This window comes from Callorhinus ursinus, unplaced genomic scaffold, assembly GCF_003265705.2.
Source record: "Callorhinus ursinus isolate GAN/ISIS: 27379988/994484 unplaced genomic scaffold, GSC_fseal_2.0 scaffold11, whole genome shotgun sequence".
Taxonomy (NCBI): domain Eukaryota; kingdom Metazoa; phylum Chordata; class Mammalia; order Carnivora; family Otariidae; genus Callorhinus; species Callorhinus ursinus.
Window position 1 is genome coordinate 40148410 of NW_027397073.1, and position 15430 is coordinate 40163839.

The window sequence follows — 15430 nt, forward strand, 5'->3', positions numbered from 1 at the left end:
GAGAGCATGTGCATGAGTGGGGGGGAGGGGCAGAGATCGAGGGAGAGAGAGAGAATCTCATGTGGGCTCCATGCTCAGCGCAGAGCCTGATGTGGAGCTTGATCTCACGACCGTGAGATCATGACCTGGGCCGAAATCAAGAGTTGGACGCTTAACTGACTGAACCACCCAGGCGTCTCTAGGTGAGAATATTTTTCAAAATGGTAACTGAGTATACTGGAACTTAATAAACTCTTAGATATGGTGGGATTAAAAATGTTTAGCTTAAGGTGAATCTTTGGTTTTATATTTGGGCAAATTCTCATTTGGGATTGGGCATGTTACATATACCACATTTTGTTAATCCATTTATCAGTTGATGTGCTCCTGTAATTTTTAATCATCATGTCTTACCTACTAAAATGAAGCATTATTTTTGAATTATTCTTTATATTATCAGCTGATTTTTTTCTCTATAATTATTATTCATGTCTCAGTATTCCATATATACAATTTCATTCAGTCTTACTTGAGACCTTTGAGGATATTTACCATACTTTTGGTTTTTTCCACTTCTGTCATTACCTAGTTTTATACTTAAAGTATCATCTTGGATTTCTTTCCTCATCTTTCCACTACCCCACCTCCCAAGCACTAGGGTACTTGCTGAATTTTATCAGTGATTTTTAGGTAGCATTTCTAAAATGGTGCATTTTGTTTGTGTTTCAAATATATTGTAATTTGGGTACTTTTGGTTTTGACATTGATAACCTCATTTTATCCTGATATTCCTTCTTTTTACTCACACTAAACCTGACTAAAAATGGATTTCCTTACTTATCAGTATGCAGAAAGTGACCAGGCTTGTATCATTAGATGCTTCTGTGTTTTTGTTTTCTTTTTGTGGAACATACTCAAATTTTGGTCCTAAGATTATTATATATGATATGTTTTCCCAGTTCCTTTGTGGCTTATTCTAGATCGGCTCTTAGCTTTTTGCCTCTATTTTTCCCCCTGGAAATACTCGGTATTTATTACAACATATACTTCTCTGTATATAGATCACCCTTTTAAGGTAATTTGTTCCTGCACAATGATACATACAATGCATATGTACCTTTTAATATAACAACCTATACTATGAAAATTGATTTTTTTTTACCTGATAATCAAAATTTTTAGCCTCTTTCATGTAGCCATAGTTAAAAAACCTCTAAGTCAGAGTCACCAACTGCTAGCCTCCTTTTCTGAAACTTCAGTCTCCTCATGTGTTGGGAGGTCAGCTGTCTGCGTCTGTTTTTACAGTCCTCCGCTCTACCAACTGAGCTATGGAAGAGGGCACTGTGTTTGTGTTTTTGAGGGCATATTCTTCTGAGAGTCCAACATCACTGAATTATTTTGTGTATGTGATGAAGCAACCTTTACAAAGCAACTAAGATCCATATTTTACAAACCTCTTAAGTCTAAATCTCAGCCTTGATCAATACTAATTCAGGCCCATGTATTTAATAGTGGGTGGTTTTGAGGTAGTAACGTTTTTACCACATACGAAATAGGAGAGTGATTTTTCTGCTGGACTGGTGCCCAGAAGTGCTAAGCAATTGAAGAAAGGCTTGGAACTCCTAGTTAAATATAGAAGATTGTACACATATTTACCACTTCTCCTTTTCAAACTCCTAAAAACGAGAGTGAAAGAAAAAACTTAAAAAAAAAAAAGTTTTTAAACCAGAAGGACAAAGAGATGGTCGTTGAGGGAGTTCAGCACATTTCTGGAAGCCAGGAAGCAGATGGGGCACTAATGGGTCCCTTCATAGAGCAGAGGGTGTTCAAACCCATGTGCTCGTTGAGGGTAACTGTGACAAACATTGTGTCAGTTTGCTGGACAAAGTCCTGTGGATCCTAGCAGTTGAAAGATGTCACAGATGGACTGAATTACTGGGCTAAAGTAACAGGATTGTTTAAAAGTTTGATTACAAAACAAATTCCCAGTTCCTCATCTTTGCTTATGTTGCCAGGTGATTACTCCATTGTGTCTTGTAAAAAATGAAAGTTTAAGTTTATCCTCTGGAGAAACCACACCAGAGGAAGTCCTGACTGTGCTGGTCCAGCTCAGCTGGAGGGCCTCAGAACAGAGAGGTTAAGTAAGTTTGCACACTGACCCTAGGGACCCTCGGACCTTTTCTCTCTCTGGTTTTTTGAAGCCAGCAGTTAGGTATGAATCCCCCCAGCCCCTCCAACTGAGGCAGGGCATGAGTAGTGTCTTTGTTAGAGAAACAGATTAGCCCCAGGGAAAAGGTGCCTAATCTAATATTTAGAAATTTCCAAAGGAAGAGGCCAGCTCATTGCTTTATCACCTCCGTAAAGCCCTTTCCTTCTTTCAACATTGGGGATACAGCAGTGAACACAACAAGACAAGGCCCCTTGTTCTCGTGAGGAGAGATGAGATAATCAGTATCCACAGAGAGTAAAGATAATGAATCTGCAAAAATAGGACATCATAAAGGAAGAGTGGTCAGAATAAGGATGTTATTGTAAAAGAAAATGCCCTAACTAAAACAAAACTTTGAATAGAATGGCTGGAAGATAAACTTAAGAAAATAACTCCTAAAATAAAGCCAAAACATAAGAAATTAAGAAGATCAGTCAGTACCAGTATGTCACGGGGTAATCACTTCCAAGATGGCCTGCAAGGATTTTTGCCACTGTGTAACCAGGCCCCTGTGTGGTCTCTTCCTGCAATGAATATGGGCTGACTTGCAGGGGCAACCAAACTGGAAGAACAACAGCATGTGACTTTGAGGGCAGGTCATGAAAGACCTTGCTGCTTCTGCCTTGGTCTCTTGGATCCCTTGCTGTCAGGGAAGCCAGCTCCCAGGTCATGAGGACATTCAGGCAGCCCTGTGGAGGGGAAACCAGCTTGGCAGCATCATCTTGCTGGCTGTGTGAGCGAGCACCCTTGGGAGCGGATCCTCCAGCTGAGGCCCTGATGTCCCGGAGCAGAGAGAAGGCTTCTGTGCGGTGCTGTCACAATTCCCTGCTCACAATTAGCAGTAGACTTGCTACTCCGAGTTCTGGAAAAGTAGAGCAGAAAAAAACTGAGGAGGGATGGGGGGGAGAAATGACCAAAGAAATAATACAAGGAAATTTACCAGAAGGAAAGACATGTCTTCAGATAGAAGGAACTCACATGTATACATGAATAAAATATAGATCCACTGTGAAGCATGTTATTTTGAAATTTTAGAATACAAATTAGGAAGAGAAGGTATCAAGAAGGTTCTGTAGGAAGAATTTCCAGTGATTATATATCAGGATCATAGGAACCTTCTTAGTAATGCTGATAGCTAGAAGATTGTGGAGCCATGCCTTTATAATTCTAGGGGAGGGGCGCCTGGGTGGCTCAGTCGCTTAAGTGTCTGCCTTCAGCTCAGGTCATTATCCCAGGGTCCTGGGGTCGAGTCCCACCTTGGGCTCCTTGCTCAGCAGGGAGCCTACTTTTCTCTCTGCCTCTGTCTGCAGAGGCTTATGTACTCTCTCTCTGACAAATAAATAAATAAAATAAAATAAATTAATTCTAGGGGAAAGTGATTTTTAATCTAGAAATTTTTACCCAGCCAAAATGTCCATCAGGTATGAGGGTAGACTGATTGCATTTTCCAGCATTCATTGACTAAAAATATACATATATTTTTTTCCATGGACCCTTACTTAGGAAGTTGCTGAAGGACATGCCTCAGCAAATGGGAGAAAGCCAAGTCAGGGACAGGGGTGATGCTAGGGAACGAAGAAGTCCTAGGATGAGAGGTGTCCACAGTCAGACCAGTCCAGACTGGAGCAAGAATCCGGGGCAGTGGGACTTGGGATTGGGCTTGGGGGGGTGGAAAAAGAATTGATAAATGATGCGATGTGTTTGAGTTACATCAATTATTAATAAGAAGGTATATCTATTGGAGCTTTTATACAGAGTAATAACAGTTAGAAAACTAAGAAAACGGAAGCTGGTTATTAATCCCAGCTTGAAAAAGAAAACAGAATCATAATTCACTTGGCACTCAAGAAAAATATATATATATTTTAAAGATTTTATTTATTTATTTGAGAGGGAGAGAGAGGGAGAACAGAAAGGGAGAGTGAGAGGGAGAAGCAGACTCCCTCTTGGCGCGGAGAACCCGATGCGGGGCTCGGTCCCAGGACCCTGAGATGATGACCCGAGCCGAAGGCAGACGCCCAACCAACTGAGCCACCCAGGCGCCCCTGTACTCAAGAAATATTTATGCAGTCCTAATGATGTAAATACTATTGGTTTAGCCAAAAATTATGGTATAACTATATTGGGAAAATGGATGGGGGGGCAGTGAGTGTGGTGGTGGGAATCCTCTGACCATGGTACGAAGTCAGTAGACAATGTCTAATGTTAAACCAGGAAATGTCTGAACTCTCAATACCTTGCAATATGGAGAGAAGTACTGGAATAAACTACTAGAGGAGATGAGATGCTCTGCTTTGGGAAGATGAAGATGGGTTAAACATGGAACTTACTATGTTGATTATAAGCCATAAAATATTATGTCCACATTTAATAAAAAACGATTTTTAAAACCTTAAAGGGAAGGAGTTTGTTCACACTGATGTTGATGTGCCAGTACGACACATGACACTATAATTTAACTCCCTTTCTTTTTTATTCTCTTTTTCATTGGTGAAGAAGGAAGCTGTAAAAAGTAAAGTGACTTCTGTTACCTCAAGTTAGTGCAGGACTCGGGACTAAAAATTAGTCATTTCTCAATCCTGAGGCAGCCCTCTGGTGATGACTGTGTTGTGTATCTCATTTGCTTCTGTCGTCGTCCTGTTTTGTTGTCTAGTTTGGAAATGATTTTGAGAAATACTGCCAAGGCGTGGGTAATTGTTCTTTAATTTCCTTCAGATATAGAATGAAGCGATTTAATTGCCAGTGCACCTTCATATAATTTCCCTCATAAATAAAGGGAAGTGGACATTCCATAGGAAGTTGGGTTCCGTGTAATAAGTTCCCATCTTCTTGTCCTTTAAAGTGCTCTTGGTCTGTATCATAAGCAAGGATAATAAAAATAGGAAGTGTTTGTTGCCTGGGCACTTTACTAGATTTTTCTTAATAATAGAGGAAAATGGTTGTAATAAAGGAAGTGGGTTTTGTGTAATAAGTTCCACTTGTTTTTGTCTCTAAAAATGTTTTTATTGTAAGCATTAACAGTAGAGTTTGCTCTCGCTGGCCTTGTTCCGTAAGCGGAGGCCCTACCGCTTGTTCAGTCCCAGTGAACTTCATGCTTCTCTTAGCCTTGACACATAGGGAAAGCTTCACTAAAAAATACAACCTATATTATTTTTAATGGTTTTATTTTTTTCTCCCGGTCATAAATGATCTGTATTCAGATGTATTTGAAGTAAAACAGAAACGTTCTATGAATACACTAGATAACAGTGTTTTCTTATATGTAACCAAAGTACAAAAGAATGGAGTAAGTAAATCTAAACAGTATATTTGAAGATCATGATGTATGTTTTTTTATGTTATCTAGTTGATTTGGATGTATTTACTATTATTATTTGACCATGCTTCAACAAGTTTAGAAAACCGTAGAGAAAAGTCAGATGACAAAGCCTGACTACATTTCTGTTTTCCTTTGTGAAGACTGGCACACAGCCTTTTAACCGTGCAATGCTCTTCAATGTGGGCTTCAAAGAGGCCATGAAAGACAGTGTCTGGGACTGCGTCATCTTCCATGATGTGGATCATCTACCCGAAAATGACCGTAACTATTATGGTTGTGGAGAAATGCCACGTCATTTTGCAGCAAAACTGGATAAATACATGTATATGTGAGTAATATGCATTCCTCCTGATAGCAGACAGTATACTTACAAAATCATGTTGTTGAAGTGGTAGCTCTCTTAATGTGGCCGGATCTGAGAGGGCCTAAAAGCCTAAGAGTATCTTTCACTCCACTTGGTCCTCACAGGGAGCCAGGATATAGAGTCACTTGTCCACCATCTAGGTGCTTCCTCATGCAGAGGTTTGCATGTGGGTTGATGGGAAAGAGAACCTGGGTTCCGTGTCAAGCAAATGTAGACTTAACTTTCTGGTTCCACAACTTACCAGTGATAGGACTTGGTTAGTTCCTTCTGTCTCTGCGTGTTGGTTTTCTTGTTCGTCCATCGGAGTAATAGAGTCTGTCCCTAGGGCTGTAGGAGATCACACACACTGGGCCTGCCCTGCGTAGGTGCACGTAGCACATGGTGGCTCCCTTCTTTTTTTTTTTTTTTTTTTTTAAGATTTTATTTATTCATTTGAGAGAGACAGAGATAGCAACAGAGAGCATGAGCAGGGAGCCTGAGCAGAGAGGGAGAAGCAGGTTCCTGGCTGAGCAGGGAGCCCCATGCGGGGCTCGATCCCAGGACCCTGGGATCATGACCTGTGCCGAAGGCAGACGCTTAACGACTGAGCCACCCAGGTGCCCTGTGGCAGCTCCCTTCTGCTTCTCCTTCTCCAGTGACTTGTTTTAGTGCAAAGGAGGCCCTTTCTCTGCAGTGTGTCTTCTTTCTAAGTTATAGGTTCTTGTCTTGCCTTTAATAATAAGAGGCAGATCTTTCTTGCTCTCTGACTGCACATACCTTGAAACATAAACAGTCATTGGAGCTCTAATGGTAACTTAAGTTGACATTGAAGCATGCATGTCATCACAGTTCTCATTGGCTATTGGAAGTGGAGAGAAGACAGAACAGCCTGGAGCAGGGGAGATGTTACCTACGTCACAGTTTTGTCTGCTGCCCGACCTACAGAGTAGGGGGAGGCCAAAAGTCTCAAGGACATGACCAGGTGAATCAGCACTAGAACAGGAAAGGAATGCTTTTTCTTCTTCTTCTTCTTCTTCTTTTTTTTTGCTGGTCATTATAATGAGAAAACCTTTTCTTAATTATTACAGTATCTGAACTCCCAAGTCCAGTGTTACCATGGGCTTGGGGAAGATCATCCAAGTTCAGAATCTGGGTTTTAGTCCTGGTTCTTGGAAACTCAGTTTTAGTTAGCCCCTACTAGAGTTAAATTAGATTCAGAGTAACTGATTTTCACTAAAAAGCATCAATATAGGTCATATAAACTAAGAATTCGAAATTAATTTCTCTTACTTAAAAACATTAAGTATTACTGTATATGATACTTCTGTCTACCTAGACTGATCCCAGAGTTAGTAGGGTATCTTGGAAGTTTGAGTAGAAATCAGAATGTAGCTGAGGGAGAATGTCAGCAGATCAAGGAGTAGGGCTGGTAGTGGGTAGCCTTTGGGCCGTGGGTGAAGCCTGATGGAGCATCGCTGCCCCATAATGGCACCCACACTATGGTGGCTGCAGACCAGAAAGCTCCGGTCCCCAGATTGGTGACTCCCTCCCCTGGGTCAGTGTGAGAGAAATCCTCCTGGATTTTTTGTTGAGCTTCTGTTTTCTCTTCTTTAGTTTATTTGTTATGCTTTCCTTTTACCTACTCTTTCTTCATTCTGGATATAGTGCAATCGATTGTTTGCACTTAAGCAAAACAATAAGTGGAATTAATGTGCTTGCCAATTTATACACGTTAATGAAAACACACACACACATACACACACACACACACACATACACACATTTATCCATATCTTCCTATCTACTAATCTCAGGTTTCTCCCAAACCACTAGCCTAGGGAAGAATAATCTAACTGGCATGGGAAACCCAACAGTGCCATGAATGCTTATCAGCCCTACTGAACCCCAACTGGTGCCATAACTAGAATCCTTACTTCCCAAATGTAAGCCTCGTGCATCTCCTGGGACACTGCGATTGTCTTTGGGTGCCTTTGGCCAGTGGGGCCAAGATCGCTTTCTTGTGCACCCAGTGAGTTCCATGCAGGAGCTGCTTCTCCCGTCTTCTGTGATCACACCGGACCTCAGCTGACACCCAGCACTTCTTCCCTACAGGGAGTGAGAGGAGAGTCCTCCCACAAAAACAGTGAGATCTGTTCTCTCCCCTTCCCTGAGGCAGCTCTGCTATTGTCCTGGCCAGGATTCCCTTAGCTTGGTTTCTGGATGCTGTGCATGGTCATGTTTTCCCTGTTGGCCTCCCACATTGACTTGGCCTCTGTAGGAGCCCTGGCTTGCTGCTTCCCATTAGCACGTTTGGGGGCACAGGAATTTATTCAGAACTAAGTGTAGGGATGCTATCTTGAGATCAGAAAACCAATCTATATCTAAAGGAACAACTTAGTTTGACAAATTCCTTGGAGTATGAGTTAGGGAAAGGTAAGGAAAATAAATCCAGATTTGAAAATGTAGTAGTCATTTCTCAAAGAGAGACAAGTACTGTATGATCTCACTTATATGTAGAATCTAAAACAAACAAACAAACAAACTCATAGATGCAGAGGACAGATTGGTGGTTGCCAAAAGTGGTGGGTGGGGGTGGGGAGGGTGGCTGAAGGGGGTTCAAAGGTACACAGTTCACTTGTAAGATAAATAAGCCCTGGGGATGTAATGTACAGCATGGTGACTAGAGTTAATGATACTCCACTATATATTTGAAAGTTGCTAAGAGAGTAGGTCTTAAAAGCTCTCATCACAAGAAAACGAAGACTTTTGTAACTGTGTATGGTGATGGATATTAACTAGATTATTGTAATCATTTTGCAATATATACGGGTGTGAAATCATTATGTTGTACACCTAAAATAAATACAATGTTGTAAGTTTATTATATCTCAATCAAAAAGTCATTTATTTAAATATTAGTACATCAAAAATAATATATTTGTAAACATCCATGAGTATTATGGTATCATACCAAACAGGTATGATTATTACAGGAACAGGCAGCTAGTCATTTCAAAATTAAATGCTAGAGCTGTATTTACTAATTTATATTTATCCTGGTGTACATAATAAATTACATTTATAATTCAATCAATTTAGAACACTTTATTAGCTTAACAGCATCTAACATTGCATTGACAACTATTGGTGTATTTAATCAAGTTTACTTTGATGTGGAAGTCTTATCAATTTTTGAACACTGGGTTGTGAGTCTTACAAAGTAACAATACTGAATATTAAATTTCATTTATCACAAGTGTTTTACTTTGTGTTTTACCTAACACATTTAGAAGTTTTGCTAGACTGTGAAAATGTTTTCTTTTTTGGTGTACTTCACATTTCCCAGAAAATGATTTAATCAGAACAATTGTTTCTATGGAAAATAAGAATATATTTTGCAAAGCGCACATTAAGACTGAAAACTTGATTTCAGATGGCAAACGGTTTTGATTTCATTTTTAGAATGCTGTCTTCTGCTTTCTTTTTAGTCTTCCATATAAAGAGTTTTTTGGTGGTGTAAGTGGACTGACAGTGGAACAATTTAGAAAGATCAATGGTTTTCCGAATGCCTTCTGGGGATGGGGAGGAGAAGATGATGACCTTTGGAACAGGTATGTTGAGGTATAAATTGCTTAATAATAGAATTTGTATAAATTTCCTTTCTATTAGTTAGATTGCACTTTGCTATTCCAAGAAAAGATTTTTTGGGATGGAAAATTTTTGAGGTTTCTAAATCCTACTTTGTGTTTCTGCCTTTCTTCATTAAGAGTGCCTTCTGAAATTCTTGACCTCTTTCTAATGATAGCATTCTTTTGCATTTCAAGTTGAACTCATGTAATCAATTTTTAGTCACAGTTTATTCCTTTATATTTTTATTTCTATGTATTGTAGAGTTCACTATGCTGGATATAATGTAACAAGACCAGAGGGAGACTTGGGAAAATACAAGTCTATTCCTCATCACCATCGAGGTGAAGTCCAGTTTTTAGGACGGTAAGTTTACTATCACCTTCAGATAACAAGGTTTCAGAATTACTTGATGTATGAAAGATTTGTTAAAAAAAACATTGCAGCCCCCAGAAAATCTTCTGCAGGGACTTTTCTGTTGATCTTATTTTTCTTTATAGAAGTAAAATATTTTTGTGCTTGTTTTGAAGAGCTATACATATGTATTGATGTTATATTAAAGAGCCTGGTTAGCTATTCACATAAAAAGTGTTTCCTTAACATAAGATATATTATTTCATAAAACATTTTATTTCTTAAGGATGTCTAAGTTGTAAGTGCACAAAATAATTTTTTCAGGAGGCATTTTAAGACTAGTAAAAATGCTAATTTAGATAATGGTTTAAAAGATTTTTAATTATGTTATGAAAAGTAAAAATTGAAAAAGCTTTAAATGCTTTAAATAAGAACAACCTTGAGCATATTTGTTGTCAGTTTTTCTTTTTGAACGTGTTGCTGTTATTTTTCATTTTTTTCTCTAACACCATAGGTATAAATTACTAAGATATTCAAAAGAACGTCAGTACATTGATGGGTTGAACAATTTAATATATACGCCAAAAGTACTGGTTGATAGGTTGTATACAAATATCTCTGTAAACCTCATGCCAGAGTTAGCTCCAATTGAAGACTACTAAAAGAAGTAGCTCTCATGGCAAAATAGACTGCAATGCTGGATCATCAAGTGGGAGTCTGCTCTTACTGGAGGTCAGGGAATGGATGTGTCATGGTGCCCTGCTACGTGAGAAGAGCCAGCAGCCCTTGTTTACAGTGTGAGGTTAGAGACCATCACCCATCCTCTTCTGTGAGACACACCCCCACGGCGAGCCCTGCAGACACCCGATGCCCTTGCTGAAATATGGAAGTTAAGAGCGCTCCCTACAAAGAGAAAATTTTTATACTAAAATATATAATTTAATTCAAGAGAATGCTTTATTTCTGTTTAAACAAATTCTGTTTTGTATATATGTGATGTAAATTAACGTGTTCAAATTGTTGAAAAAGAAGATGTGTTACAGTTTTGCATGTAATTGGTTATGCCTTTATCGGACTTTTATAGACATTTTTTATTTGCATGGAAGAAAACAATGCAAATTTATGTCACTAAACAAAGGTTAACCCTTGTGTGAAATGAAGGAACTGTCAATAATTGACAGCCAACTCCTACAGTAAACTGTTATACTAGTTTTGAGCTTTAGACCTTCAGCCTTTGGTGTGGAAGAAGTCATCGCTTTCGTAGGGTTTTACAGGGTAAGAAGAAAGGACTTAGACCACTTTCCTTCCTACCAGGATTACCTGTTTTTTTCCTTGCTTGCAATCCCATCAGATTTTGCTAAATCACAACCATATTGTTTATGCACATTGCATGAGTATTACCAAGAGAATCTTAAACGTTGTGACGTAACATGATATAAAGGACCTCTTTATATTAATTAACTGTCTTTCATGTATCTTTGGTGTAATTGTCAGGAATTTTGTGCCTCAAAAAATCTTCCTGAGGTTGTGTGTGTTTGTACACTCTATTTTTTTTTTAATTTATAGTGAACAGCACTTTCATTATTTCTAGTTCAGAAGAGCCAAAAAACAATTTTCATTTAAAAAAATCAAAACAATTTTTTTAAAAGAATGAGCTATGGAAAACCCAGTAGTACTTACAATATACAAATGAATTATAATATTAGATAAGAAATTAAATGTTCTATTTTTATGAAGATAAATGCTTAGTAGATAAAAACAAATTTTAAGTTTAATTCTCAGACTCATAGAATTTCAAGTTTTTGAAGGGAACCTTTAATGTTGGCCAGGTTTATTAGAACTATTTTTTTTTCCACATTTAAGAAATTACATTTCTGGTATTTTTAAAATTGCCTCACTGAAATGATTTAATAGAATTATATTAAAATATGTAATCAGTTATTTAAATGCATTGATGTTCTAGGACACTTCTCTGAGAACAGGTCTCACTACCTGACATCCAATATATTACTTGATCTTAAATTTGGATGAAGTTTTCATGGCAAAACCAAACAATATCCTTACTTTGAAAATTATCAACTATAGTTAACCAAAGATTCTGAAAATATCTTAATATTTTCACAAATTTAAAACAAAAAATTATTGAAGTGAATCTTCAAAAACAATGAAGAACAATAGAAATCTATGAGGGATGTTGGGATAATATTTGCCTCATGGTTTGTTCACCTAAAACAGAAATATGGTTATTTATCTCAGGTTTAAGTTTAATTTTGAAGTATCATCTTTTATGGCAATATTAGTAGTACAGATGACCACAAACAAAATCATAACGTAATTGAAATTCTTATACTTTGAAAAAACTGATCACTCTCCCTTATGATAGCAAACAGAATTTTCCATATTTATTTCTCTAGCAATATTTCCAAAATATTTATCTTCCATTTTTTTTGTGGTACTCAAAATCACAAAAAAATCAAACCTTCTGAAAAGTAAGAGATTTGTTCTGAATGTGTATATCTGTTCATTTTGGTCTCATAGCCAATGCAGTTTTTTTAATTTGGTGAAATGAAAGTTGGTTGGGAATGTTAACATTTGTGATCACTAACAAGACAGTAGGGGCATAAGAGCGTAATTAACCCAATAATACTTAAATATTTTTTTAATACTTACATATTTTAACTGTGGGGAAAATTAGGGCTGTTTCTGAGTCTTACTCGTAAAACGTATTTTTTGCTTTTTAATGTGGAGCTGCCCACATTTGGAATCCTCATTTTGATACACATTTTACAGTTTCAGGAGAACTCAGTTCTACTAGAATCTGCCTTATTTTCTTAGATTAAGTCTAATAGCCATTTTTGTTTTATGAGTGAGCAATGTTATTTTGCTCTCTTCAGTTTTGAATATGGTATGTCATCCTGTGAAAATCATCTCATTAGTTTGTTTTTTTCCCCCCTTTTTTGGTTTTGTTTTGCTTTTTAAGTGCATACCTAGAATCGATTTTTTGCCTATAGAAGAATGACTTATATGTTTCCAGAAGAGTGATAGTTTTGCTCATTTATCTTCATTTTATGAAAATAAATCTGTTCCATAAAAATTAACAAATACATTGCAAATGGAAATTCTTTTTATCATTATGTTTGGTAGATTTCTTAGGGAACATGTATTGATTGCCTATTCTGTATCAAGTGCAATGCGAGGTATGCCAACAGAAAAAGTATTTTATTTCTGAACAAATCAAATCAAGCAAGCTGAAACCTTTCTAAAATTATAAAGACATCCTCTGATAACTTATCTGTTGTATTTCTTAGTTTCAAAGTCAAGAAACACATATATGTGGACATGGAGCTATTGTGAGGTCCCTATGGCACTAACTGGGAAAGTTACGTCGTGCCTTTCACCTCGAGAAAGAAGTAATGATTAATGGGCCTGTTTGTAGAAAAGAGAGGGAAAAGTGTACACATGAGTAGTTTTTTAAAATCTGCATTTAAATTTGCTCATATTTTGTGAAAACCTGTTCGATCAGAAAGCTTATTTACAGTATTATGCAAATACATAATTATGTGTTAAAAACTTGCTTAGACTCCTTTTCCAACCAAAATATTGATATCCATTTTAAAGCAAAATGGAAAAACAACCAATACGATATTGTCCTTCTTTTGGAGGCTTCCTACAAGTGAAAGCAGATTTTGTGTCATTTTATCTGGCCTCTGCTTGTATCTGTTATATTTCTCTGTGTACTTTTCAGACAAATATTAGTACTCTAGATTTGTTGCCTTGTATTTACAAGTATGCCAATTGAGAGATCTAAAATGGCCATACTGTTTATCAGAAAGAGGAAGTGTACTTAAGATTATTTTATTTATTAGATCTGAAAGGCTTCTACATAAATGCACTGAAATAAATGCTAGTAATTTCTTGTACTCATTTTTTTTTTTTTTTGCTCCTCATGGAAATGTTTGTACTTTTTTATCATTGTCTTTTATGAAATATAATGTTCTAAAGACTCTGTGTGACACTGTAATTATTTTTGCTCAGGAACTTTTTGGGGGTTACCTGGGTTTTTTGTTGTGTTCGTTTTCCTAATTTTGAGGCAAACTGTTCATGAATACCTTGGTCGCAGGAGAATGGCAACAGAAGCATAAAGCCACCACTGCATCTGCCTTTGCAACAGTTTAAATACATTTAGTGATCTCATAGTTTTTAACTCAGAAAAGACACAGTAATATTTAAATATTTTTCATCAGTACAATTAGTAAACTACTGTATCAAGAAGAATATTTAAGGAGTTTTTTTTGTTTGTTTTAAGATTTATTTATTTATTTGACAGAGAGCGAGTGAGAGAGGGAACACAAGCAGGGGGAGTGGGAGAGGGAGAGGCAGGCTTCCCGCCAAGCAGGGAGCCCGATGCGGGGCTCGATCCCAGGACCCCGGGATCATGACCTGAGCCGAAGGCAGATGCTTAACGACTGAGCCACCCAGGTGCCCCGGGAGTCGTTTTTAACATTTCTTCTGCCTACAAACTTGAGTAAACTAAGCTGGTGTGTTGGTGGTCAATCCCCTTCTTGTTTTCTAGGTATCAAGTAGTATTGAAGATCTTTAAGGCAGATAATATCTAGGGACTAGATTTGTATCTGGGCCTGGAATGTGAGATCATAAATTTTGTCAAATCATTTGTGTAATGAATTATTATTAATTTTTATGCATAGTATGAGCTACCAGGATATTGACACTGTATGTCACAAAGCCAATCGTGAAATCATAATCACTTAGTCATTTAAATCATGCAGAGCCGTAAAATTGAGTTGGCTTAGTCTGGCTCAGTTTCCTACCTATGGTACTAATGTGTCCTCTGATGAAACATGCCAACTCAGTTTAATCTTATATATGTATTTTTTTTTTTTTTGTCCTGTCTTAAACACATGGGTTTTAGGTTTTGGAGATTTTAGTGGACCCAAACTGTTTTTTTTAAAGAAGGGTTTTTTTTTTTTTTTTTTTTTTTTTTAATTATTTATTTATTTGACAGAGAGAGACACAGCGAGAGAGGGAACACAAGCAGGGGAAGCGGGAGAGGGAGAAGCAGGCTTCCCGAGGAGCAGGGAGCCCGATGCGGGGCTCGATCCCAGGACCCTGGGATCATGACCTGAGCCGAAGGCAGACGCTTAACGACTGAGCCACCCAGGCGCCCCTAGAGAAGGCTATTCTTGAGGAGCATGTACTGTATTGCTCTTAATTTAAGGTCCTTCAGAGAACATAGTGCTATGTCACTCAAAATTATACTACAATTAAAAGAAAAATATATAGGTTGTAAAAATAAAACTTGTATCTTTCTCAACACATTCGTATAACATATTTTGGTGGACCTGAATTCTGTTGCTAATTTCGTCCTCCTAACTCCATCAGTTGAAGTCTTTGATCTCCGAGAAGTATCAGACATTACCTACACTAGTGGAATTTACTGTCTTCTGTGAGTAAAACAGACATGGAAACAACTGAAAAACCTATGTACTATGAAATGAGGTGCTCAATTGTGTCCTCTGCAAACACTGGTTTTATATTTTACTAAGTCAGTATTAGGCCAATAGAGCATCTTTATAGGAGA

The 15430-nt window shown here is 37.6% G+C and overlaps 1 protein-coding gene across 11 annotated transcripts in view; it reads left to right on the plus strand.

Annotated features, from left to right (window-relative positions):
- Positions 1-15430, plus strand: part of B4GALT6 (beta-1,4-galactosyltransferase 6) — an 89141-nt gene that overhangs the window by 52702 nt on the left and 21009 nt on the right. For 9 of the 11 annotated variants that reach the window (XR_003211077.2, XR_012380057.1, XR_012380056.1 and 6 more), the window contains exons 6-8: positions 5648-5835; positions 9339-9461; positions 9742-9843. Coding sequence is in view for 2 of the 11 variants with exons in the window: in XM_025886397.2 (XP_025742182.1) it covers positions 5648-5835; positions 9339-9461; positions 9742-9843; positions 10346-10493 (561 nt within the window). In the remaining 9 variants the exon portion in view is untranslated. Of the gene's footprint in view, positions 1-5647; positions 5836-9338; positions 9462-9741; positions 9844-10345; positions 13835-15430 lie in introns of those variants that run through there. The other 2 variants (XM_025886397.2, XM_073898367.1) reach the window with 1 other exon arrangement.